General features: G+C 55.0%; 1 protein-coding gene across 3 annotated transcripts; it reads right to left on the minus strand.

The window, feature by feature from the left end:
• Positions 1-498: 498 nt before the first annotated feature.
• On the minus strand, positions 499-22,712 carry UCKL1 (uridine-cytidine kinase 1 like 1). 3 transcript variants are annotated; one of them, XM_066330813.1, is made up of 15 exons: positions 22,637-22,712; positions 15,060-15,253; positions 14,424-14,530; positions 13,888-14,058; positions 13,559-13,630; positions 11,916-12,105; positions 10,958-11,019; positions 5,870-5,889; positions 3,408-3,506; positions 2,971-3,064; positions 2,617-2,679; positions 2,180-2,302; positions 1,741-1,848; positions 1,443-1,599; positions 499-869 (listed from the first exon to the last, which is right to left on the minus strand). In XM_066330813.1, exons 1-15 carry the CDS (start codon positions 22,684-22,686, stop codon positions 793-795), a joined length of 1,587 nt encoding a protein of 528 aa, XP_066186910.1. In that variant the 5' UTR covers positions 22,687-22,712; the 3' UTR covers positions 499-792. The 3 variants fall into 3 exon arrangements, with proteins under 3 accessions (XP_066186910.1, XP_066186908.1, XP_066186909.1); XM_066330811.1 differs by lacking the exon at positions 22,637-22,712 and adding an exon at positions 18,820-19,464; XM_066330812.1 differs by lacking the exons at positions 5,870-5,889; positions 22,637-22,712 and adding exons at positions 9,639-9,655; positions 18,820-19,464.
• Between the last annotated feature and the right edge of the window lie 4,513 nt (positions 22,713-27,225).

Raw genomic sequence — 27,225 nt, forward strand, 5'->3', positions numbered from 1 at the left:
CTTGGGACTCTGACCACTACCCTGGGGAGCTTGTTTTAGTTCCCAACAACCCTGTGGGAGAACCTTTTCCTAATATCCAGCCTAAAATACCCCACATCACAGCTCCAGACGTTCCCTTAGGTCCTGTCCCTGGTCATACACAGAGAGCAGTGCCTGCCCCTCCACCTCTCTCAGGAGGAAGCTGCAGACCCCAACAGTTTCTCTCCTCAGTCTCCTCCAGGCTGAAAAAAACCAAGTGACCTCAGCTGCTCCTTGTATGGCTTTCCCCTGTTTAGCTATCCTTGTGTAGCTCCTTTGGATGCTCTATAACAGCTTTAGTTTCCCTTCAGGCAGGAGGAACTGCCTCTACTCTGGCATCAGGTTTCTGGATTGAGGGTGTGGTATTCTTGTCCTCCCACCACTGCTCATGGCATCTCCCCTCCCAGGACCGTAGTCTTGAAGGGTCATGAATCCTTCTAGGCACCCATGGGAAGTGGACAGGAAAAGGACATGCTCCGCTCAAGAAAACCAGAGAAAAAATTTATTATTGTCCTTTATAAAATATCTCCAATAAGTTATATAGGCAAATATTTAAATTAAAATAAATTAACTCCGCTCTATACTGGGACACGCGACTGTCCATAAAGTCAAACTAGGATTTATGTTTCTCTGAAAAAATATGCCTTAGATCTCCAATGTAAGATTTGAAAAAAATATCTATGCTTGGTGAGAGGAAGGAGAAATCTGCACTGGACAGAGGGGTTAAGGTGCGGTGCTGAAGCTGCCTGGTGCCAGTGGCACCTCCACATCCAGCTAAGTGCTCAGAGCATCCTCATCATCGCTCCAGTCAGGAGGAGCGTCCGTCCCGAAGTACCGATCACCAAAATTCCCTGTGGGGAGAGAGAGAGTAGAGTCAGAGTGCAAGACTGTGGGAGCCTTGGGACCCATCCTCCTGCCTGTCCTCATCACAGCAGGCAAGAGGGACCTGAGCAGGTTTAACTGACAGCTTGAACAGCAGGAACACTTGAGTGGCAGCAAAACTGGAGCAGCCCGTAGGCTGGTTTAACACCCGGTGGAAGGTGTTTCCTGGCACAGTAGAGGTGAGGACAGAACACAGTGAACTTATTTTGGGTGAACTTGTGGAAGGTGGCATTTTAGGGGAGGAGGTGGGCACAGGGCTTCTCCTGCTGTCCTAGCCTGACTTCTCTGTCTGGGGCTGGAGGAGGCTCATGGCATGTGGAACGGCTCCTGTTGCTGACAAGGTAATGGCTGCCCCGCAGCCCTCAGAGTCAGCATGGTGATCCTGACACCCACCTGGCAGCAGGACCTAGGAGAGGCACTGGGGCTCTGAGTAATGTAAGGCCAGACCTAAACTGCTGCTGACAACCACGGCTTCATGTCCTCTCCCCACCAGAAGCACTAAAAATCCCCTCACCACAAGTCATTCCTACCAAGACACTCACCGATGCCGGGGATTATCCGAAAGAGGTCATTCACCTTCTTGTCCACAGCCGTGGTGATGATCTTCACCCGGGGGAATGCATAGGCAACCGAGTGGACACCCATCTCTGCCATGAGCAGGGAGAGCAGGAAGATCTTGTCCTCTGGGACATCATGATCCTACAGGAAACGCACAGGGAGAGCTCAGGGTGAGTTACCTCAGGGCCCTGACACCCTCCTTCCTGCAGAGGAGCCAGCATGGCTGTGGCTGGTGCTTTGCAGGTTGCTCTGGAGCCAACCCCATGCCCAACCCGTCCATACCAGCAGCACCCTCACTGCCATCATGGCTGCAGCACCCGTGGAGACTGTGCAGTCCATCAGAATGACGTGGTCCTCGCTAATGTCCTTTGGCAGCCGCAGGTAGTGGAGCTGGGTGGACAAAAGAGAGAGCAGCTCAGAGGCTGCAGGCAAATGGAGCAACCTGAGCCCTTCTCTTTGAGGACTGAAGGATCCCTCCTGCCTCCCTGTCCCTGGGACCCTGGCTTTCAGCTCAGAGCCAGCACAAACACTCAGCAGCAAACCAGCCCCTATGTGTGCACAAACCCACTGGCAAAACCCACTTGAGCAGCTTTCAAAGCACTCAACCCCTGCCAAGACAAACTCCAGGGTCGCCGAAGGGCTGTTAGGAAACACCTGAGCCACGCCCCCACCCTGCTCGCAAGTTAACACCAGGAGATGTCCTCAGTGCCCCGGGCTTTACCTCGGGCTCGCCGGTGTTGCAGTTGGTCTGGATGAGGATGGTGCCGATGCGGACGTCCTTGCACACCGCGCGCAGCGCCGGCTCCATGGTCTCTCCCGCTCGCAGGATGGACACCCCGGTGATCTGCAGCACACAGCCACAGTGGGTGCATGGTTTAGGAGCTGCCACCACCCCGCACTGGAGTCACAGAAGCAAGGGACTCTAACGGGTAACCCAAAAGCACATTCCTTCCAAGACGGCTGTGCCACTCCCAGTCCACCTTCAGTGAGAAGGCACAGTGACACTGCTGATGGCAAACTTGGTCACCGACCTGCCTTTCCTGGTGGTACAGGGTGTCATATTCATAACAGCAGATACCAAACCCAGCCTGATGGCAGCCAGGGCTTTCAGTGCACCCCCACGGGGCAGGTCTCAGTAGTGCTTTGGCTTCCACTTACTTGTTTCCCACTGTATGTCCTCCCTTCGTAGTCGTGTCCCTGAGGGGTCTGGACTGTGCAGCTCTACAAAAAACATGTGAGAAGAGTTACCAGGAGCTCTGATGTGGCCCTCACAGGAGCCCTGGAGTCAGCCAGCTGTGGGGGCTAGACCCTTGGACACTAAGGCTGGACAAAGAGTTGTCACCCAGGGCCACCCTTGGGGAGTCCCGGTGCCTTTTAATCCAAGGGTTGAAAGGACTGGTCCTTTCCCTGGTGGGGAAGGTTGGAGGAGCAGCACCAGGACTGTCCTGGCTCCTCAGCAGTTGAGGGTGAGGAATCAGAGAGGAAACCCAGCATCTACAGCCTTGAACCCACCTGGAACGGGAGCAGGGAGAGCGCGTGCTCAATCAGCAACCGCATCAACCTTTTGGAGTAGAAAATGAACTCATCTCTGCTGGTCTCCTTGTTTCTAGAGGGGAGGGAAAGGCAACATCAGCTCTGGACCAAAATGTGTCCCAGGAGATACTTGCAGAGGTCTGGCAGTCCCTGCCCCTTCCTGGTTCTTGTTTGCACCATCTGAGCCTAAAACTGTGGTGTCTGTTTCACAGGAAAAAGCAGAAAAATTTTTGGCAAGATCACTGAGCAGTAACTGCACAGCTCCTCTATGCAGGGGCCACCACCATCTGCCCTGTCTTGTGTCTCCAAGCCATACAGACATGCAAAAGTGGGACTGGGAAGCCCAAAGACAGGCCAGCCCATCCCAGCAGCATCTGAGCCCCATCCCACCCCAGGAGCCACAGCAGGGGTGTTACCTGATGATGGTGTGCATGCCCCTCACCTGAGGGGTGCTCTTCAGCACACTGAGGGTCTGAGGAAGGGGGTGGCACTGGTGGGCAGACGCCAGGGCAGCCCTGAAAACCAAACACATGGTCAGAAGGTCTGGGGAAGGTTGCCTGAAGGCTGGAGCACAGCACACGGCCAGAGCCATCCTCCCAGATGTCATCTCACACTGCAAACACACACAGAAGCCATCCAGCTGAGCTGAGTGAGCAGCCAGCCCTGCCTGGTCCCTGCCATGGCAAAGGGACCTGCATCCACAAACCAGGGTCACTGGAGTTAGGGAGACTTTGCAGCCCAAGGACCCGCCCTTCCTCCTGGGCAACTGACCCAGGTTCATAGAATGGTTTGGGCTGGAAAGGACTTAAAAGACCATCTTGTTCCAGCTCTGTGCCATGGGCAGAGACCCCTTCCACTAGACCAGGTTAATCCAAGCCTCATCCAACCTGGCCTTGAACACTTGCAGGGATGGGGCAGCCACAGCTTCTCTGAAGGTGGCTGGCCCATCTTGGTTTCCACTGTTTGGGAAGAAAGTAGAAAATAAAATCAAAACCTTCTCCTATTGCAGAGTCTTATCTGTTGATGGATATTGAACTCATAGGGTGAGGAGGGGCTGTTGTGGTTGTCTGTGACCTACAAGTGCCAGATGTCACCAGGAATTGCAGAGGCAGCCAGGTTGGCAGCGCTGGCTGGAATATCTGGAATGTGACTATTTTAGAGACCACCTGGCCCATTCCAAATTGGGAACAGTTTCAAGACTTTATGGCTGGACAGGATTGGCTCTGTGTGACTCATTCCATATAACGAATAGGGCTGGGAGCTATTCTGGGATCAAGGGAACACCATTCACGGGGAAGTGCACAATGGAGCCCCATTAGTCACTTCTCCCTGTGAGAGTGGCAGTAATGAGAAGAAGGTCACATCTGGCTTCCACAAGGCTGGGCAGGATGGACAAGCAACTTTGTCTGGGAGGAGGGCTGGGGTTGGAAAGCCACACGTCAGATCACACACGCGCCAGCGGCTGCATCCAGCAAAAAACACAGAGATGTTGGGAAGGCAGAGAAGAGAGCAAATGAAAGCACTGCATGATTAAGATTTCAAATCAAGCAGAAACCTGGATTAATGGCACACAGAGGCACGCAAGCAGAGAGGAAGACAGAGAAGATGGATAGGCATGGAGGAGGGCAGAGCTTGAGGCCTCCATCCACATAGCCATCTCCTGGTCTTGGCCAACCAACACCGAACGAGACATTCCCAAGACCTTTGGGTACTTAAGGGCTCCTTTTTGCTTTACCAGCTCCAGTCCTGTGTAGCAGCCAAGAGCCCCCATGCAGGGAAGGCTCCAGAGAGCCAGGACAGCTGGCAGCCATGCAGAGAGCATGGATGGGCTGTGGTTCCCTCATGGGCTGGGCCACTGTGTGCAGACCCCATTGTTGGTTTGGGACAAGCAGCCCTCAAGGCCCCGGCCCTGCTGTCAGTGAAGCGAGCTCACTCTGTTAGTTGCTGTCCCGTGGGTTAGAAGCCCTCAGAGATGCTCCCATGCCAGGGCTGTGCTGCTGGCAGCACCCACAGCTCTGTCCCCGCAGCCCTCCCGTCTCTCTTCCTGCCAGAGCTGGCCTGGGGACAGACCCTGGGGGCACAGCCCTGCCTAAACCCCTCTCAGCCCCTGGGATGCCAACACATGTGGTGGTGAGGGCATGAGCCCTGCCTTGGGCAGACACTGGTGCTGGCATGAGAGCTGCCAGCTCACCTGCTTTATGGGGCAGAGCCACACACAGACATGGCCTTGGCTGGGTTTGCCCAGGTGACAAACTGCTGTTGCCTAAACCAGAGGAGCTGTTTGGGTCATCTCCCATCACCACAGCTCACCAAGGAGCACAGGACTGAGCTTGCCACTGGTATTTTCCCCTCAATCACTGCCAGGTCCATGTCACAGCATCCCACCATGCCAGTGGAATGGGCAGTCCCCCTCCTGTCATGATGTGACCTGACTCCTGCTCCCTGCCACAGATGCCAAGGGTTTTACAACCTCCATAAGCACTGGGAACACCTCCCCAGCCTCCTGAACTGCCAACAGACCACCAAGAAATGCTGTCAGCATTCTGTTACCAAGTTTTCTACACCTTCCTTCAACACCCATGCAGTGTGGGGACCTGGAGGTCTGGGTACCACCCTGCTTGGAAGCCACTCAGTGTTATGGGGGTCTTCCCATAGTGCTTTCTGGGGAAATGGGTCCCATTTTTGGGATGAAGCTTCTCTTTCAAGTACCCTCACCTCTGTCTGGCCCTCACAGCCCCAGCAAAGCGGGACCCCATGAGCTGTCTGCCCCAAGATGCCCTGCCTGGGTTAGTGAGGCGGCTCACCCTGCACAGCCCTTGCCCACTCCCCACCGTTAGTGTCACAACCAAAACACTGCCATAAGCATTTGTCTCCTCACATATCCCAGCGCAGCTTCCTCTGGTCACCCGGTGGGAGGGATGTTCAGGGGAGACAAGACAGGAGACACGAGAGTTTAAGAGGAGAGGGACAAACATGACATGAAACAGAGGAGAAAGCACTGTCATTAGTCAGAGGGGGGGAAAAATCCACTAACTGATCAACAGCTCTTGGACGTGCCTGGTGCCTGGGCCATCACTGTGCAGATCCAAAATTCCTCCCTTGGTGACCAAGTTATGTCACCACTGCTCTCCATGGCACTGGCTCCACTCCTGGCTCCATGAGGGAAAAGAATTGTCTGCTCTCACTGCCCTGGAGCCACAGCAGGATCACTGTCCCACCTCCGTCCTAGGCAGTGCCACACTGCAATGGTGGCTCTTGAGAAATTGGAGGGACGTAGAACCATAGAGTGCTAGAATGGTTTGGATGAAAAGGAACCTTAAAGATCAGCTCATTCCACCCTCCCACCTTGTACTAGACCAAGCTGCTCCAAGCCCCATCCAGCCTGGTACTCAACACTTCCAAGGCTCATGTTGAGCCCTCAGTCGGGGCCTCATTGCAATCTTAGAGCAAGTATAGGAACTCAAGGTCAAAAACCTTTGTCCAGCCTGAAAATCCTTGATCCAACCTGCCCTGCTCCCAGGCAAACTGCTTGTGGGCTCATAGGGGTGTCCTCCTCCTACATGATGATGATGATCTGCTCAAGCCTTGGAGAACATGGAAAGCCAAGAGCATTGGAAACATGGAGAGAAACCTGGCTCTGAGCAAAGTATCACCTGCAGGGAAGACTTTCCTTCCCCTGGGCTCACCTGGACCTGCCCTGGGTTCACTATGACTGGAGAGGGAAGAGCTCAGCCCTTCCAGCAGCCATCCACCATGTCACCCCTGGCCATCTTGGGGGGAGAAGCAGGGAGTGTGATGCCTCCTGTCCCTCCCTGCCAAGACAGGACTGTGACGGAACATCCAGACGGGCAGCCATGAACACGTCAAGAAAACGTCTTATTTTGGAAACTTATTTTTTCCCCCTGAGAACAAAGGCTTTAAAGGGGGAAAAAAATGGAAAGAAGAAGAAAGAGAAAGAGAGAGAGAAAGGGGTGACCATCTCCCAGGAAGGCTTCAGGGAGCATCCTTGGCTCTTTGTGGAACATGCTATCGAGCAGGAAGCAGACAAGAGACATCCAGCTACAAAGGAGATGATGCAGTCAAGGCATTTCAAACACGTACACGGCTGCCTTTCAGGGCTGACATTTCAAACAAGGGCTATTAAACTGCGCCACGGGTTGATATTTAAAGACACAGTTGGCAAAGGGCACGCCAAGCTGATCAGGACCTTGGGGGTGGGGAATATTGATTGGAGAGGGGAATCAGCTGGAAAGAGCTCCAGGAGCGAGGCTGGATGCTGAGAGCGTGGCAGGAGGGATGGAGAGCAGGCTGGGCTGGGAGCACTGTGCCTCAGCATGGGCTGGCTGCTCCAGCTCCTGCTGCCAGGCTCCAGGAGGAATACCCACCTGGGAGTGCTGGTATGGAACCACATCTCCAGCATAAGCACAGTCAAACAGGGGGGAAGCTGGACAAGAAATATCCTAGGAATTCTAAGGTCCAATCTGTGCTCTGAGGGAATAACTGGGAAGGCAAGCATGCTCCTCAGAGCCAGTGGTTTCAGAATGAAAACAAGCCTTGCATATCCAAGGAAGGCACTACTTGCTTTAAACCCCCTAGAATTCACCCATCTGAATGGGGAAACCTGTCCCAGCCAGTCACTTGGCCAGGAGAGGCAGCGCTGGAGCACAAGGACCACAGACATGCCTCAGATTGGGCCAGATCTGAGCACTCAGGTTTTATCCTACCAGCACAAAGCCCTCCCTGTGTCCCCACCACGGCCAAACAGCAGTGACTTCAGAATAACTGTGATATTTAGATGAAGCCATTCCAGACAAGAGGATAGGGAATTGTTTGCCATGAAAAGCCCGTATTTGACAGGCACATCTCATTCGATGTGACTCTCCACCCACCCCACTCCTCTTGCAGACAGCCAGCAGGGCTGGGGGAAACCATAGCAGCAGTAAAGCACTAGGGCTCCAGCAGTGGCAACAGATTTGGGTTTTTGCAGGAATTTTTTTCCAGATTTTCTGTCAAAGGCATAAATGGAAGCCTAAACAGAACATAAAACCACCTGTGGTTGTGGTGATCATGGAGATGTTTCCAGGAGTTAACTTACCAAACTTGTTATCACAAAAATTCTAATACTTTATGGATATATTAAATACTCAGTTTTTAAGTGCAGAAGAGCACTGAGCAACCCTTTGATTAAGGAGGAGAAATGAAATTTTATGTGTGTATAAGAACCTATCTATCTCTATATACACATATATATTTGCACATATATTAGTCTTCTCTCTAATGTTATTCCTGCCATTTTTAAAGCAACAGATTTCTCTTCATACTAAAGAGCACTTTCCCACCTGGACCTCCAGACACAGAGGGAAGCTTACGTGTCTGTATGGAAATGTCAGGCCCCAGGGTGTTAAACAAGCACTGGGAAATAAAACATCCACTTGTCTAGTCTAGGAAGTGACTCGCTGAGGCAGAAATAAGCAAAGCAGAGCCTATCCCCGGTTCATCTCAGTTATTTTTAAAGCTCATTGTATACCAAATGTAAATCTTAAGGTTACTTGAGTCGAGTATCTCCATGCAATGATGGAGATCTAAATGGAAACCCATCTTCAGTAATGCATTCCCTCTGCTCCCCACCAGAATGCCTGAAAGCCTAGGTGGCTTCTTAATGGAAGCAAGAGAGCTGATGTCCCATCTGGGCCCCACGCTGAAGAGGTTAAGTAAATCAACATAGCATCCTGGTAACATCTACATGCAGATACCAAGAAATTACAAATCCTACTGGACTTCGGCAGCAGGATTTTCTCAGTCCTCTAGAAATGGTTCTGCATCCTCCAGATGCTGTGGGCAAGTTGGTACCTCAGGCCATGTGAAGCTGCTACGCTCCTTTGGATGCCACTAGGCAGAGCCCTGCGTGCAGCGAGGGGTCCAGGGCTGCCACCACCCTCAAGATAACAGACTGGTTTGGGCTGGGAGGGACCTTAAAGACCATTATATCTCAATCCTCTGCCATGGGCAGGGACACCTTCCCCTATTCCAGGGTGCTCCAAGCCCCATCCAACCAGGCCTTGAACACCTCCAGGAATGGGACAACCACAGCTTCTCTAGGCAACCTGTGCTAGACCCTCACTACCATCACAGGGAACAATTTCTACCCATTACCCAATCTAAATTTCTCCTTCTTTATTTTGAAACTGTTCCCCCTCATCCTATCATTATCTGCCCATTTAAAAAGTCACTCTCCACCCTTTTTTCAAGATGCTTTGACTAATCTAATAATTGATTTTTAATGATCTTTAATCATCAGGGATGGAGAGCGGCTCTGAAAATCGTTCATTTTAGAGGATGAAGAAAAACAAAGGAGAATCTCAGGATGCAAAGCCTCCCCTCCTGCAGAGACCTGGGCTCCCCAGGTACCAACCTGGCCCTGTCCCAGCTTCAGGGGTCTGTGCTCAAGCTGGCAGTACCTTCCTGGGGAGCAACCCTGTCCCTGCCCTCTCGAAGCCAAGGGCAAGGTGGCCTTTTGTCACCGTGGAGGTGACAGGGCCGTGCACTACGTGAGCTGCCGGTCCCGTCGTGGGTCGGGGTGAGGCCAAGCAGTGCCTGGCATTGGAAATGCCTCAGCTGCACAGACAGGACAGAGTGAGGGCTCTTACCTGACACTGAGTTCACGCTGCGGCAGCAACACAAAGACACAACGCAACCGGTATTAAGCATTGTCAACACCAGGGTCGTTTCAAGATAAAAAAAAAGGAAAAATAGGAGTATTTTCCTGAATTCACATGCAGCCTTTTGCCCTTCTTCCCCTCCCCAGGTCAATGAAAGCCCTCCCCAAGCCAACCCCTTGCCTGGCTCACAGTGGCACCCTGGTGGTGCTGGGTTTGCTGTGATATTCCCTGGCTGGATCCCAGGAGCAGGGAGAAACAGCCATTCCCCTTTCCTGGACTCTGCCTCAGGGCTGGGTGCCCACCTCAGCCTGGCACTAGCAGAGATGCTGGGGCTTTGGTCCTTCCTCCTTTGACCAAGGGTTTAGAAAATACCTTCCCAACCAGAGTTTAGTGCTGGGAATTCAGGCAGCCAGGTACTCCAGGAGGAGGAATCTGCCAAGACACCTTCGCCAAGAGCAGTCCCTCCTGAGCAGGCATGGGACGCTGGATGTCAAGGCATGCCAGCTCCCATCCCAGGGCTGAGCAGCTCCTGCCACCTGGGAGCTCCAAAACAGACTTGAAAGAATCAAACCCTTTACTTTCCAGTGCATCTATCTCCAGGTCACACTCCCTGCACTTCCCAGGACATCATTCTGAGCATTTCCATGACTGAAACATCACCAAAGCTGCAACAGCGGGGTGGGAGGAGACTGTGCTGCTCAGGGACAGCAACACAAAATGCCATCAATTCATTGCAGGGTCCCAAACCACTGGTCAGGACTGGCTCAGAACAAACAGGAGAAGACTTAAAGCCAGTGGTGGGGAAGTGATGGAGCATGTGTCTGGATCGGGGCTCAAACGTAACAAGACTTTGAGTTTTGAAACCCAGGAGCTGCACGCAGCACAGAAGTGGAAAAGAGGGCTCCTGACTGGAAAGACTGTGCAGCAGTGTCTGCATGGGAGGGAAGAGGAGAAGCCCAGGAGCAGTGGAGGGTTTGGGGCAATGCTGGCCCTGGGAAAGCAGGGGGACACATCCTTCAGATCACAGGTGGGTGGCTGGTTTGTTCCCTCATGACTTGCTGTCCCAGGGAGGGAAGGAAGCTGCTGCTGGACCACAGCTGGCAGAGGTGCCAGGACTAAACAGAGCACAGGGAGAACGCAGCTTCCATCACTGGACTGAAGGAGAGGGCTGGGAGGAGTTCACAGGAACTCCCACACCTGGAGCACAGGAGAAGCCAGGCCATTCCCACCTGGGCACCCAGTGCACAGCTCCCTGTCAGGCAAGGCTGTAAAGCCCCCTCATCTCCCAAGGACCAGGCAGCTCTTACCTCTTCCAGCTGGCTGTGGACATGCTGAACAATCAGGTCGATGGCCACAGTGTTTCCACTCCCTGGCGTGACCCAAAAGCAAAAGAATCACAGAATTAGAATTGTAAAGGTTGGAAAAGTCCCCTAAGATCATCAAGTCCAACCATTTAAATCAGAACTGAGCCCATCACTAAACCATGTCCCGAAGTGCCACATCCACACACCTTTTTAATCTCTCCAGGGATGGTGACTCCATCACTGCCCTGGGCAGCCTATGCCAGGGCTTGACAGCCCTTTTGGTGAAGAAATTTTCCCTGACATTCAATCTGAACCTCTCCTGGTGCAACTTGAGGCCATTTCCTCTTGTCCTGCTACTTTACACCAGGGAAAGAAGAGTCACCCTGATCAGGATCACAGGTTTTTTCCATGTTTCTTCCTTAAATTCTCTACTATGTTCAAAACCATACTGCTTCCCCAAACAGCCTTTTCCTCTCAAAGCAGGAGACATTCCTGCTTTTATTGAATCTTTATTCAATAATCTGTTATCGGATATCTCCAAGTCACTTCCAGCTCTTGAATCACAGTGCTGCAGGAATTGGTAGGGCAGGAGACTGGCTGAGGAAAAAGAATAGACTTTTCCCATGCTTTTGGGCAGTGTTTGGAGACACTCAGCTGGAAGGACCTTTGCTTCGGCATGGGACAGCCACTCTGTGTCCTTGCCAACCAGAGAGAGCTCCAAGGACTCTGAGGCTACAAAAGGCATGCCAAGGGGCACACAGGACTGCCACAATACAGCTCCCTCCACACCTGTCTGCTTGGCAGCAGCCTCAGACCCATGTGGCTTTTTCTGCTCTGCCTAGGGTTAGGGTTACACTTAGGACAAGGGTTCAGAAAACCACAAAGCCCAGAGCTGAGGGCAGAGGGTCGGGGTCTCTGAGGGGTCTCAGGGGTGTCACTGAGGACAGCCCTGGGCAGGTACCTCTGGGGACAACGATGTCTGCCAGCCTCATGGTGGGCTGGATGTACTGGTCGAAGGCAGGCTTGACAAACTTGTTGTACTGCTTGATGACACCCTCGATGTCCCGGCCGCGCTCGCTGATGTCCCTGCGCAGGCGGCGCACCAAGCGGATGTCCGAGTCTGTGTCCACGAATATCTTCAGATCCAAGAGCTGAAAGGAGAGGGGACAAATCCCACCTGGTCAGGTGTGGGACTCAATCCACCTTCCCTCACTGCCCCAGGCGGGGCTGAGCCCAGCCCAGCAGCCGTTTAACAGGGTCTGGCTCTCCTCTGCTCTGGCCTATGCAGAGCTTTTCCCTGGAACCTGCCTGGTGCTGCTGTGAGCCCCTTGCTGCCACTGTGTCCCCTGAGACCTGTCCTGCTCCAAACCCTGTCCCTACTGCCAACCAGCTCCAATGCTTAGGCTGGATGTTATTTACAAGTGAGGAGACAAGAGGAGTTACTGGCCTCTTAATCAAAGAATCCTTGGATGGTTTGAATTGGAAGGGACTTTAAAGATCATCTTATTCCAAGCCTCTCCCACAGGCAGGGAATTAACGCTGGAAAGTAGCCCAGCTCAGCAGGGCAGCTCATGGCTCTGTCCTTAATTGCAAGAGGCAGGAGTGGAGTCTCCTGAGGGATTTGCCCAGCTGTCCACTGGAGGTCATCCTTGCTCCAGAAAAGTGCAATCCAAGTGCTCGCTTGGCAGGGAAGGAAACTTTTTAGACAGAGCTTGGCTGAGTGTGTATGGCTCACTGCCTGCTGCAGCATTTCTCAGGGCTGCAAAGATCCTCCGAGGGATGGAGACAGCCAGAATGAGGCTGGGGTTATTCAGTCTGGAGAAGAGAAGGTTCTGGGGAGACCTTAAAAGTCCCTTTCAGTATCCAAAGAAGCTCCAAGAGAACTGGAGAGGGACTTTGGACAAGGGCCTGGAGTGACAGAGCGAGGGGGTGTGGCTTCACGACGCCAGAGGGAATGATTAGAAGGGACATTGAGGGGAAATTTGTCCCTGTGAGGGTGGTGAGGCCCTGGCACAGGGTACTCAGAGAGCTGTGGGTGCCCCAGCCCTGGAAGTGTTCCAGGCCAGGTTGGATGGGAATTGGAGAAAACTGGTTTCATGGAGGGCGTCCCTGCCCATGGCAGGGTGTGGACAAAGATGAGCTTTAAAGTCCCTTCCAACCTAAACCATTCTGTGATTCTGTGATATATCCAAATAATCCTCAAGAGAGCCTGACCTGCTGGATCATTCCATGCTAGGAACACCAGGCTCTGTGCAGTAGAAGTTCAGCAGACTTTGCCTCTGGCTGTGCAAGCTGCAGCATGCAGTGTGGAGGTGGGCTATTTCTAGCTGTGTTTATGTACCAGCACTGCCAGGAACCAGGTCACCAGTCAGCTCCTGTTTCCTGGGCACAAATGGCTGAGATCGAGGTATTTGCTCAAACACTTGACCTCTGCCAGGGGCTCTTCCCTGGCTGCTGATAGTCAAAGTCTATTTCTCCTACTCAGGGAAGTGCTCCAGCATCTGGTGTAACCTGGAAAACAATGTCACCTCCCTGCTGCAGGACCTCAGGAGAGAGCATCCTCCCCCCATCTCCCCCTGGGACTGCTTCAAAACCCTTCCTCACCTTCAGGAGCTCCTTGTCTGCGAATGCCATGATGCCTTCAAAGATAATCACATTGGCGCCATACAGGGTTTTCTGTGAAGTCAACATGGATGTGGTTAGGCACAGAACATCTGTTCAGAGGTGCCCTGTCCCAGGGAATCTCTCTGCGTTGTGACTGTGACAGCTCACCCAAAACATGCACCCTGAGCCAGGCACAGAGCAGAGGGTGACAGCACCAATCAGACTGCCAAGGCCAGGGGCTGGAGGGGTCCAGTTGGCTCCCCCTCTGTGCTGCCTTGGCCATGCCCCACCTTGTCCCCGTGCCCTCAGTGTCCCATGGTGTCCCATACCCATTCCTTCTTCCGGCTGTGGGTGGTGAAGTCGTAGATGGGGATCTTGACACTCTTGCCTTGCTTCAGCTTCTTCAGGGTGGCGATGATGAGGTCAAAGTCAAAGGCGTCGGGGTGGTCAAAGTTGAAGTCGTTGCTGGCTGCCTGCTCCTGCTGCTGCTTGGTCAGCACCTGCCACAGAGCAGAGCTTAGGGCACATGGCTGGGCAGTTCCCTCCCCACTGCTGTGCCCAGTCACCTCTTCCCTGCCCCACAAGAGCCACTGGAAGGGAAAACCACACGGATGTCCCTAAATCTACAACATGTTTCCTTACCAGGGGTTAGCACACAATCCCAGATTGGTATGAGTTAGAAGGGACCTTAAAACTCATCTCATTTCAACCCCCTGCCATAGACAGGGACACCTTTCACAAGAACATGTTGCTCTAAGCCCTGTCCAGCCTCGCCATGAACGTTTCCAGGAATGGAGCAATCACAGCTTCTCTGGGCAATGGCAAATTGAGAAGCTTGGCCAGGCCAACAGGGGTGCAGCCTCACCTTGTAAAAGGAGTCCATGGAGAGCAGAACCACCCATGGGACATCAAGAGCTTCAATGATCATGGTGGCCACTGTGGTCTTCCCAGAGGCACTGCCTCCTCCCAGGCCTGCCAGGGAAAAGGTGATGAAGCCACCAACCCCAGGCACAGCCCTTCCCAGCACAGACTGGAGCCCAGGTCCCGCGCTGTTGCACTAAGCCAGAGGAACCTCCAAAGAGGGAAGTCACAGGCACTCCAAGAGATTATCCTGGAAAATGTCAAATGGCATGTACTGGAACTGCCAGCAACATGCCCAGCAAAAGCTGGGAAACCCATTGTTAGATGGTTATGTAACACAGGGAGTGCTGGCATGGGAACCAGTCCAGACTGAATCCCTAGGAACTCGTGACAGCCCAGGCAACAGGAGCTGAGGGAACAAGAAGCAGAGTGTGGTCTACAACCCATCACCCCCCCTGCACACTCTCGGGTTCAGCCCACCCAGTCAACACAGGACTAACCACTGAGACTCCCCCTGCTCCTGTCCAGGCTGGAGCCAACCTCAAATTTCCAAGGAGGTAGTGGAGCAGGACTCCCCACCGAGATCTCCTGGAGAGCCATGGGGCACTGATGCTGCCTGGGCAGCGCAGAGGTGACCCACCTATGACAAAGGCCTCCTTGGACTGCGTGCCATGCTCGTTGTACCAGGGTGGCCGGCCTGCTGTGTAGATGGTCCTTTTGCTGGTGCGCAGCAGCGGGGGCTCAGACTTGCACTGGCTGGTGGTCCGCTTGCGGGGCGGCTTGGTGGAGCCCACGGCGGGGTACAGCCGGTCCAGGGACTCAGCACTGCTGTTACTGGGTGGGAAGAGGAAGGGCCACAATTTACCGGTGCAGGGGAAGGACACACGTGCCTTGGTATGTGGGATCTTGGGGGATCCTGTATTGTACAGGTGAGGGATGCAATGGAAGGGTGGGACAGCCAAGCACAGCCCCGCTGCAGCAGTGTCACCCACATCTCTGTGACCCGTGGCCACAGACAACACCGAGGAATTCTCACACAGAAGCAATTTGCACCTGGAAGAGGTGCCATGCAAACATCTGTCCCTAAAGTCCTGCTGTCTGAGGAATGTCAGCGTGGAATAAATTCCCCCGGTGAGCTCTCAAAGCATTGAGGGGTGTGTTACAGGGGAAAACAACCCACCCTGCTGTGCCAAGGGACCTTCCTTGGGGATAGCAGTCCATGGGCTACACCACAAGCATCCTTATCCCTTCATCCCTAATCCCTTTCCTCTCCCCACTTCGAGCGCTCCACTCACACCCAAGGCCAGCCTTTTGTCCTAAAGCCCCCAGGGACAAGCCTGCAAGCTGGGCAGAGCCATCAGCTTTGCCTTGGGAGCTGAGAGAGCTCTCAGCTCACCCAAAGCCCTGGAGCTGCTGAACACTCTCCCTTCCCTTCCGTGTCGGAGAGAGAGAGGAACAAGGCACCCTCCAGAGCCCTTCCCAGCTTGGCAGGAGGACAGCTGTGTCTGGGAGGTGATAAGTGGCCTCTGGCCAGGAGATAAGTTGCAGCCGCTGCCTGGCCAGCTAAGGAACAGGGAGGATTATTTATACCAGTGCCTGCTCCTCCCCGCTCGTGTTCTGCTGCCCCAGAGGGATGTCTGCTCCCTGGGAGAAAGTGCAAAGGGCTCTCCCTGCTCGTGCTGCTTTTCTCCCCAGTCATGACTGGGCTAGAAAGGAAACCAAGAGATCTGGGCACCACTGGCTCCAAGCTCTCACAGCGCGGCTGAGCCAGCAGGGCTTTGCTGCTTCTCTGCAATGGCTTGCTCTTGAAAGGGCTTAAACTGCAGAGCTTTACAGATTTTGGGTTGATTTTAAGCTGTTTTGGAAGATTAATTCCCTTCCCTCCCCCAGCCCTTTTTAGAACAATTTTAGATAAAGATCAAAATTTCAGAAGGGCCATCTGTGTGTGAAGTGACCCAGCAACTCCCACCCCTGCATGGCAAACAATCCTCCGGGCATGGTGGGATCCCCCTGGCAAACCCCTGGGCAGGGCAGGATGCCCACAGCTCACCATCCCTGCCCCCAGCACTGGCACATCCCTGGGGAGCAGGCAAGGAGACCGGGATTTGCCTGGCGTTGCTGAACTCCTGCTATCAAAAGGCAGGCTGCAGCTCCTGTGTGACAGGACCTCTCCCACTGATGTCCACCCTAAGCTGTGCACTCATGGAGTTCCCCACAAGAGCTCAGGACACCAAACCTCCATCCCTTGCCAGAGCCCATCAGCACATACAGCCAGATCCAAGCACTGCTGGGCTCGGGCTCAACCAGGAGGCCAAAACACCCCAATTATGAGTCTTAAAAAGCAACCTCAGGAGATGACACCCATCGAGAAACCTACTGGAGTGTCTCCCTGTGAAGAAACGGCTCCTTCCATGAGGAGAAGCAAACCCAGGTGGGATGTTTGGGTCTCCTCTCCCTCTGGCAATGCTGCAGCAGCCGCTACCCACCGGCGCTACTCCCAGAGCGGGGCTGACAGCAGCCGCTGGTGCTGGGGCATAAACAACGTCACTTTGGCTCGATAAAAGCAGAGGTGACATAAACAGAGTTGTTTACCACAGAAGAAAGCGGATCCTTTCATCCACATCCCAGCCCCTCTCCTGGGACTGCGGGCACTCCGGAGCCGAGCTGCCGGCTGCCCTGCTGCTTTTCCTCCGGGACTGCACGTCAGTCTCCATGAGACAGAACGAGCCTGTCGGGACGCTCTGCTCCTTGGGGTCACACAGCACCAAGCTCTGCTGTGCCAGTCTGCAGATCCTCACCCAGGCCACCATTCCCAAAGTGGCTCTGAGTTGGACAAAGATCTGTTTTTTGGAGCTGAAGCAGAGCTGGAGCAAGGCTGAGCTCTGCTCCCACTGCCTTCAACCAGCATCAACATCACCCACATCCTGGCAGGGAGGAAGAGGCTTGGACTCCAACAGCTCCAACAGTGCCCAGAACTACAGCCACAGCCCCACCCTGCTTTCCCAAGTGCCATCTCTCCACTCTGCTCTCCAGGGTGCCTACAGCACACCCAGGCTGTTGGGACAGAGGGGACATTGCTGCAGGATGAAGGGACCCTGGGAGAGGAGTGGAGCCATCCTCCCCCTGCACACTCTGGGATGCAGCACCTGAATCCCATCCCAAGAGCTGGTGTTCTGCCTTATCTCATCCAAATAATTCTGGACTTTCCCCAAAATTCTACATGTTTTTATCGGTATCATCTAAACCTGTACCTCTATTCCTCATCTATGCCTCATCTACATCTGTATCCTCTAGAGGCAGATGATATTCTACACCTATCAAATCCACAATTCTCATGATTTATTTGTGAGAAGTATGGCTGTGGGGCTGTCCAGGAGTTCTCCAAAGGTCATGCCTTTTCTCCTAATGTTACACTTCAAGATTTGTAGATGTTTTCCATGGCTGCCTTTGCCAGGAAGGGACTCTTCTTGCTCCAAAGGGTCAGCTGATCTCAGCCATCTCTGTTGGCCATTCCTCCCTACTCCTTTTCAGAAATTCAGCAGTGCTAAAGCCCTCAGAGAATGGGACTCTGTTTAGAGCTGGAGTCAATGCCATTGCTCTGCCCAGAGGAGGGTCCTTGTCCCACATGGACCCTCCCCAGCAGAGCAAACCCCTGGGGTGCCAAAGCTACACAAATAGGGAAGGAAACATCAGCAGGGCTTGGCAACCCCTCTCCTGCCAAACCTTCCTGGAGGGCTTGGCTGCCACCAGCTCTCCCCAGGCTGTCCCCAGCTTTTGGGAATGCTTTGTCTTCCCTGTGGCTACTGCATCCTTGCTGGAGCATCCTAGAGGAAGCCTGGGGGGGGTCCTGCTCCTGAGAAGGGCTCTCCAGCTCTGCTGTTGTGCCAGCACAAATGAAGGAAGCATTTTGCTCCTGCTTAGTCCAAGCAAGGATTTACTGAGGTGCAAGGGACATCGCTCTCCTCCCCCACTGTGCCCCCATCGCCTTCCCTGTGCCCTGTGCTCCGGCTCTCTGCATCCTGCTGCCTTCAGAGAGCCCTGATCACCCTGGATCCATGCTGGGCTGGGAGGGCAAAGGCAGCAGGTCCCAAAAGCGCCCACAGCAGCAAGGAAAGATGGCACAGCCCCAAACCTGAACTTGGCAGCAGACAGGAGAGCATGTGCTGGGCTCTGCGCCCCATAAACAACCCACTGACCAAGCTCCCAGCCCTGTGGACCCCCAGCAGCCCCCCGCAGCCTGTCGAGGTGCCCGGCTGGGTGCAGCCATGTCCCATGGGAAGCCGATCACTTTAGACAGGAATTGGGACTGAGGGATGGGGACAGGAGCCACTGACAGTTCACTCCAGCAAACAAGCAGAGGAAAACCAGCAAATCCCACCCAAAAACGAGGCAAAACTCACCCTCCATCTGGCCCAAGGGCCCAGCAGCCGGAGATGCGGACGCTGGAGAAGGCTGGGGGGCTGCTCATCTCCCCCTGCTGCTGATCCAGGGGTGATCCTGGACTGAGGGTGTCACCCCCTGTCCCTGCCCACGCTTCAGCTCCTGTCCCACAACCTCTGGCACTACCAGGGTGAGGGAGGGGCTATGCCATCAGGGCTCCCAGGGTGATTCTTGGGGCACGGAGCCATACATGGAGTGTCCCCCTGGAATGGGCACTGAAGCGTCCCAAGAGGCCGGGGTGAGGCAGAGCCCCAGCAGATCCCAGGGGCTGGAAGATGGAGGCAGGAGAAGGGAGCAGAGCAGGGGCAGCGTCTGTGCCGGGGAGCTGGGAGGCGGTCAGCAGCATAAGAGGATAGCTTAACCTCCAGATTACGTTCATTACCTGATATTAATAGCACTGGCTTGATTAAAGAAAAAGAGGGGGGTTGGGGGTGAGGTGACACCTCCCCTCACCGCCCCCAGCACAGGCAATAAACACCGGCCCCGGCGCCTCTGCTCCCGGGACTGGGGGTGCTCGGCTGTCCTGGACGTGTGGGCTCAGCGGGGAGGGCACCTGGAAAGGGACATCCACATCCACTTCCACCGGCACTGGTGAGTTCCCAGGGACTTCCTGACACTGCTGGAGAGGGGGCTGTAGGGGGCAGGAGGGGATGACCCCAGGGCAGGGGGTACCCAGGCAGCACCCCTCATGCAGCTGGTGGAGCTGGGGCTCAGGGCCAGGGGCTGCTTTTTGGTCCAGGACTCACATCCCTCTCCCTCGGCTCCCATTGGTGGGGGGTCTGGCTGAGGGTCCCCCTTGGCCACTCAGCTTCCCCAAGGGCTGTCCCCTCACCGTCCCCTCAGCCCTGGAGTAAACAAGTGGGTGAAACTCAACACCCCGGGGCTGCGGGTGGCTAAGAATAACATCCTGCTGGCTGCTGTGCCCGGCCATCCGCTCCCTCAGCACCCCCTGCCAGCTGCCCTTGCCCCCCCGGGGCCAGCCAGCTCCTCTTCCAGCATCAGCCTCCTCTCCAGGGAGAGCAGGGAGAGCAGGGGCATCCTGCGGGAAGCCCAGGGAGCAAGGCAGCTGCTGAAGGGCAGGACACACGGCAAGGGTGGGAGATGTTGGGCACCACAGCAGGGGGGTCCAGGCCACCCTGGAGCAGAGACTGGGGCAGAGCAGCCCTCAGCCCACGGCCTCTGGTGGACAAGGAGGGGAGGAGGTGGCGCAGGACACACTAGAGGGCAGCCAGGCTCTGAGGGGACACGGAGCATCCTGACAAAGTCCCATGGCCACCAAGTGAGACCCCAGCCCACCCCAGCATGGTGAGACAGGAGCTTGGCCTCTGCACACCCGCTGCCGAGGGGTTCCAGGGAGGGTGCTCCCTCCTGCTTCTACACCAACACCTGGGGATGGGGCCAGAAATGGGAAAAGACCTTTTCCTCCTCCTTCTTGAGCCATCAAGGTTATTCCAGAGGCAGAGGAAACACACTGCCTCCCAGAGCTGGCAAGAAACACCCCCTGCTCCTGCTCACCAATGGGATCTGCAGAGCATCACCTCGAACGACAGAAACTTGATGAGAACCAGAGATGAGGAGTTGGTCCTGAGGCAGGGGACAGGGACAGGAGGGTTTTGGGGTAACCTGTCCCCAGCATGAGCTGCAGCTGCTGCCCCAACATCAGGGAACTGAGCGATGATCAAAGGAACTTTTCCATCCCTGATCTCTGCCCGGACTCCCCTCTCTCTGTAAAAGCTCTCTCAGAAGTTTAAAAATAAAATTCTGTTCCGGAGCCACTTCTGTTCTTTCTCATTAAAGAAGCAAAAAAGCAAAGGGATGCAGGACACAGCACGAGGAGCCCTCGCCCAGGGATATTGTTCCTTATCGCATGCTCCTGCTGCCACTTTTCCTGCCTTTGTTAAATGTCCAGGCAACAGGAGCAAGTCTCCCAGCATCCCATCCAACATTCCCACTGTGCTCCCAGGTGGGACACACTGGCTCCAAAGGCAAGCTGTGACTGAGCTTTCCTGCTGGCACAAATCTCCTCTGCTTCCCAAACCCCAAATCCCAGTTTCTGAGCTCTTGCAAGTTGAAGTTCCTGAGTTTTGGACGTTTTTTTCTTCCAGGCGATTTTTAAGCAAATCTCTCCTCTAATGGCAGACTTAAAATATGGAGGAAGAGGAGAGCAGGCACGAAGGCCTTCTGCTCTTTCTGGTTCTGGAAGCTGCTGGGTGGGTTTCCCCTGGGATTTAAGGATGGAAGCTGGACTGCATGTGGATTTTCCTCATTAGGTCATAAGTACTGTCACTGGATTGGTGTAAGAGCTGCAGACACACCAAGCCCCCAGTGGAACGATGCCTGTTCCCAGAAGAGGAGCAGCACCCACAGGAGGTCAAATCTGCTTACTCCATCACTGGACTTTCTTGGGCTGGATCCATGTGTGCTGGCTCTTGGCAGGGCCTTCCCTGTCCAAGAAACATCCCAAGGGATGGAGGAACACAGCCAAGGAATGGAGGAACATGTCCAAAAGACCAAGGAACCCTGGGATGGATGAACCTGCTTGAGGAATGAAGGAACCTGCCTGAGGGATGGAGGAGCCCAGACATGGGATGAATGAGCCTGCCCAAGGGACAGAGGAACCCACACAAGAGATGGAGGGACCTGGCTGCCATCCCACTGTCACATGTCATGCCCGTGCCCATCCTGGAACCCATGGAACGTCCCTCCTGGTTTACCCAGCCATGTACCAAGCTCTGTCCTGGCCAGAGCCACCTGGAACTGGATGGTTCATCTCAGCAGCTCCACGCACAGGCGCTCCCTTCCAGCTCTATTATGATCTCTGCTCCCTCACCACAAAAGGACAAACATTTCCCTCTGCAAAGCCAATTATCTGTTGCTATTTATACCGAGTGGGAGCCACGGTGGAAGGGGCTCTGTTACACAACCCAGTTACTCATCCCTCACTCAACTGGCACAACTCGGGGAGACTCCTTCCTCTCATCCTCATCCTCATCCTCATTCTCCCCTGTCAGCTATCCACCGCTGACAGGAAGGGCACAGGCAGCTGCCAGCAATGGGTTTAGCTGCTGGAACATGCAGGATAGGAACAGGAGGGATGGGAACAGGCAGGATGCTTTGGCACTGACTCCGAGGTTGGTCGGTCGGCACAGTGGGGTGTTGGCACCCTACAACCAGGATGTTCCATCCCTCTAAGCTTTGCCACACCCCCAGAGCACCAGTGATGCTCCAAATGCAATTCCTAGATATCTGATGTTTGGGAACAGTCAGTCCCCTGAGGATTGCACAAGAAAAGGGGGTGGAAAATAGAGGGGAAACATGAGTGTGTGTCGGGGGAGCACTGGGGGCAGTCACCATGTATGAGGCTTTGGGGTGGGAAAGTTTAGGTGGTCCCACTCTTGATCTTGATGGAGTGGGTGCATGTGCGAGCAAGCTTGGAAAATGGGAGGCTGTGTTTTATCTGCTGGGATATCAAGGGCAAAACCCATAAAATAAGGTAAACAAGTGAAAAGGTAACAACATGAAAGCGGAAGAAAAGGGACTAAAATAACCAAGGGATCAAGCGGGGGTGGGAAGAAATGGTTGGTAGGAAAAGCGAAGGGATTCCACGGAGCGATGGGCTCGGGGAGGCCCCACTCGCGGAAGTGGCATCGTGGGGGACGGGACCGGCACCGCAACCCCCCGGAGCCGGCGGGGAACGGGAACGGGGGGCTCGGGGGCACCGCGGCGTCGGTCCCGTCCCGGAGGGATTATCCCGGGGAAACGAACGCGGGGTCTTACCTGTCGTGCTGTTCTACCGGAGCCCCCTCGGGCACCGGGGCCGCGGCCATGGTGCTGCGGGGAGAGGCGGGAGCGGGCGGGGAGCGGCGGGGGCGGCGCCGCCGCGGGGATCCCCGGGACTTGTAGTGCGGGATGGGCAGGGAGCGGGAACGGGGGGCTCGGGGTTTGGGGGCGGCTGGTGGCTGCTCTGGGGGCCAGATGGGTGATGGGGCACACAGGGGTGCTGCGGTCATGGGTAGGAGCTGTGCGGGCAGATGGGTCTATGTGGGCACGGCTGGGTGCTGTAGGGCACAAGGGGTGAGTTGTGGGGTGCGGGTGGGTGTTTGGGGGTATAGGTGGGTGTTTTGGGCATGGGTGGGTGCTGTGGGGCTCACAGGGATGCTGTGGGTACCTGTGGGCGCTATGGGGATGCGTATTAGCATCCCTGCCCAGGACGCTGAGGGGGGCAATACACAGCACCCCCCACCACCCTGCAGATGGGCGGAAGCTCGATTTGGGTGACCCCGGGCTCTGACAATGTCTCTGGGCACTGGGGAGAGCTGGGAGGACCCCGGCCTCGTGGGGGGATGTGGTTTTACTCGGCACTCGGTCCCATCACGGCTGGGTAGCCCCTGGGCTGAGGTTTGTGGTACCACATGTTTGTGGGGGGCAAGGCGAGCATCGCTCCCGGGGTCCTTACCCCTCTTAGGGGAGGCGATGGGCCCCTGGGGAAAAGCTGCGTTCTCAGCCAGCAGCGAGATCAGCCTAAATCTGTCCCTGACTTGGGTTCGGTGCCAAAAAAGCCATTAGGGAGCAGAAGAGGATTTATTCCCACGCTGGGAGAGCCGGGGGGTGGCCCCGGGTCCCGCAGAGCTCCCCAGGGAGGAGAGGTCCTGGGCTGGATGTGGCCGCTGCGGCCAGGACACGCTAGATGCTGCTGATGGGGTGGATTTGGAGCAGCTTTAGGGGGATTTCTACCATGGGAGTGAGGGGTGGCTGGGCTGTGGGCTTTGGGACCCTCCTGGCACCAGGAGTGCCGGCTGTGCCGAGTGCTGGTGCAGCAAACATCACCAGTCCTCACCTTCCCCATCCTGGTTTTGGGGGCACCCCCGGGTTGGTGACCACATGCTCCATCCCCAGCAGCTGGGGGGAATTCTCTCAGCCACTGCCAGGAAGGACAAATCCAAACCCCCTGGATCCCGTGTCCGACCCTCCCACCCAACTGCCCAATAATGGTGACGACAGAGCTAATAAAAAATCAATAACCATTTATTCGATACAGCTGTTTCATACATACAGTACAGGGAGCGCCTCGGCGCTGCTCGGAGCTGCTCGGACAGTACTCTCCAATTGAGGATTTGTCAATGATTAACAAAAGAACAGATCATCACAAATCGGGAGTTTATTATAAGATAGTTTACCGTTAAAACAATTTTATTTTTTGCAAATAAACACTTTTTAATATATATATTTATATATTTATATATATGGTTACAAGTGATAAATTGAAAATTTTTTTTTTCCTTTTTTTTCTTTTCTGTTTTTATTTTTTCCCCAAAATACACTTATGCACTAATAACTGGCATCGACGAGAAACATTCGGATATGCCGTGGGATGGGTGTCACGAGGAGAGAAAGAAAAGAACAAAATGCTCCCAGGGTTCCTGAGGGTGAGAGATGCTCCAGCCCGGGCAGCTCCATCCACTGTGGCTGGAGCTGGTGTGACACAGCCAACCTCAGCAGGGTGTGGTGTTGGTGCCGAGGGTTCCCCAGTTCCCCGCAATGCAAGCTTTCCATGAGGTCTTCCCACAGGCTTGCAGTCCATGCCTGCTCCCATGGAGGTTTAGCCCTTTCCTTGGAGACATGGCTGATGGGATGGTGGGTTTCCTCAAGAGAGGAGGTGTGGGACCACAGTGTCACTGCGCCTGGAGTGACAAAATCCCCAAATCCCATGGGTGATGGGATGGAAGGGGACAGGACACCTCGTTCTCCATCTGGTCCTGCAGCCTTTGCCTGTCCCTCTGGATCAAGGTGATTTTCCCTCTGGCACTGCCTCGCTGGGAGCACCTGAAGGGGCACAACCTACTGGCCCTCAGCAATGCCACTATGGTGTTAGTCAGTCCTGCCTGCTCACCTGTCATAGCACTGGCAGGTGCTGGTGATCCCAGCATTGCTCTGGAACCTTCCCTGGACAAGCAGGAGAGCAAAGGATGTCTAATGGAGAAGGTGAGGGTGGGACATGTTCTTCTCCGAATGATGACTAGTGGGGAAAACCCCTTTCTGAGGGGTAAAAAAAACCCTGAAGATTTCACTTTCTCATTGAAATTCCTGCCTGACCACGGTGCTGCCCTCACTTGGGCCATGAGTGCTTTGAGGGTGACAGGGACAGCCCCAGAACGAGGACAACTGCTCCCACTGCCTGCCCTGAGACCCCAGACAGCCCCTGGTCCCGCTCCAGGCTGGTGTCACTCTATGTGGCCATTGGAGCTGTCCCTTCTCCTGCCAGACACTCTCATTATGGAAGCAGAAGTGGGTTTTGATCCAGACCCCATCATGACCCCCTGAGTCAGCCCTTTCCCATGTCTACCCCATCCTGAGCAGCTCCCAGGGCTCCCCCTCTGTGGAGCACAGTGCTGCCTGTTAATTTAATCGATGAGAAGCCAATTGATTGCATATTAATGAGAACAGAGTCCTAGGCCATGCCCAAGGGGAAACAGTGAGGATTGTGTGGTGACCATCCAAGCCAGCAGCCCAGATCTCTCTTCCCTAGGCAAGGGCATGGAGCTTTCCTGGGGACTTCCCTCCATGGCAGGATACGATTTTGGGATCCAGAGGCTCCCTCTGCACCCTCACAGAGATTTCAGTGCCAGGCCCACAGCTCTGCCAGCGCTCCCCTTCCTGCTGCTGCCTGTGAGCTGTTCCAAGCTGTCCTACAGCTCCCAAGGCTCTCCCCTTTCCCCAGGGAGGCAGGATCTACCCCAGTGACACCATCCAAACACAGATCCGATGAAGTGCAAGCAGAGACCAAGCTGAGTTGCAGTGACTAATTAAGCTTTCTCACTAATTGCCTCGAGGCCTGGCTCAGCCAGCAATGCTCAGGCAGTTCCCTCAGCCGCATGCACGTGCCCGGCTCGCTGGGCAATGCAGAGGGTGGATCCAGGTGCCTGACCATGGACAGAGCAGGAGCCCTGGCTCCCTGAGAAGCTACCCTGGCTTCAGCCACCCCCATCCCCCCTCCCTGGCTGGAATAACCTGCCAGTGGAGGATGTTAATTATCACCGAGCCTCTGCTCTGAGCAGGGAATGATGCTGAGCCTCTGGCGGGTGACAAGTAACAGTGAAGGAAAGCAAGGATTGAGGTTTGAATTGATTAAAGCAAAAGCACAAGCTCCCCCTCTGATGCCTCTTTCCTGGCTCTGCATAGGGAAAAAATCGAATTAAGGTTTTCTGTTGTGTTACTGAGAGGAAACGAGCCCGTTTCCCAAGGACCGAGGTAGCCTGGTTTTGTCTGGAGACGGGCACATCCTGGTCCAGGGATGGCTCCCCACGGGCTGGAGCAAGGTGTGATGACAGTGTCAGCACAGGAGCAAAAAAGAGCTCCAGGGAAGAGCACAAGGAAGGATGGCACCACAGGGACCTGCCACCCTGAAGCAGGTGGTCAGGGGCTCAGATGCATCTTTGGAAGCAGAGATTTCTCCTGTGGTGAGTCCCAGCCCAAAAGGACAAGGGGAATGTGACGTGCCTGGGCAGCAACTGGGCACATTCTACAGCAGGACCCGTGATTGTCTCTCGAGACTGCCCCCGTCCCTGTTACACACCTCCTGTGGCCACAGCTGGGGAACCAAGACTCCATTCCTCCCTCCTGCGTGATCAGCACCTTCGGGATGGAGCACAGTGGGACCCTGAATCACCCTTGGATGTCCCCAGGCCAAGGGACAGCTCGTTGGCTGCCATCTCCCCCTGACCCTGGCACTGGCATCATGTCTCTGCCATCACAGCACTCCAGGCCCGGCAAACACAACCCAAGCACCGAGGCACAGCTCCCTCACTGCACCCCCTCCATGGATGCACTGCCACTCTCCACGGTGCCCACAGCATTCCTACAACTTTCCACTAAACCCTCTAGCCTGCCCAGCCCCAGATCAGCCCCTCTCCTGCTCACACCTCCCACAGCGTTCATCACGCTCCGTGCTCTCTCCTCGCCTGTGCCCTGCCCCACGCACACAAACCCTGCCGAGCCCACGCCCCACGGAGCCGCTCCCTGCCCAACACGTTCCCCCAGACCCGCGGCTACAGGGAAAGCGCTGCCAACTCCCAAACATCTTTGGAAACATCACCCTGGAGCTGGGAGGCCGCCGGACAGCGGGCAGCTCTCCGGCCCGGCACGGAGCCGCCGGGGGAGGGTCCCCGCCCACGGGACCCCGCTGCTATTGCACTTCTCTTTCGCTCAAGCGTCACCAGGTTGGCGCAGGGGAGGGAAATCACGGGCCGGGGGAGGCAGCGGGGCCCCACCGAGGAGTATGTACATGGGCAAGGGGTGGAGAACGTTCCAGCTTCCTTGATCCTGTTTGTTTTCCAGTGTGAAACAAGGTCCGTGATTTGTTTAAAGTG

Source organism: Sylvia atricapilla, chromosome 16 (assembly GCF_009819655.1).
Source record: "Sylvia atricapilla isolate bSylAtr1 chromosome 16, bSylAtr1.pri, whole genome shotgun sequence".
In the NCBI taxonomy this organism is placed as follows: domain Eukaryota; kingdom Metazoa; phylum Chordata; class Aves; order Passeriformes; family Sylviidae; genus Sylvia; species Sylvia atricapilla.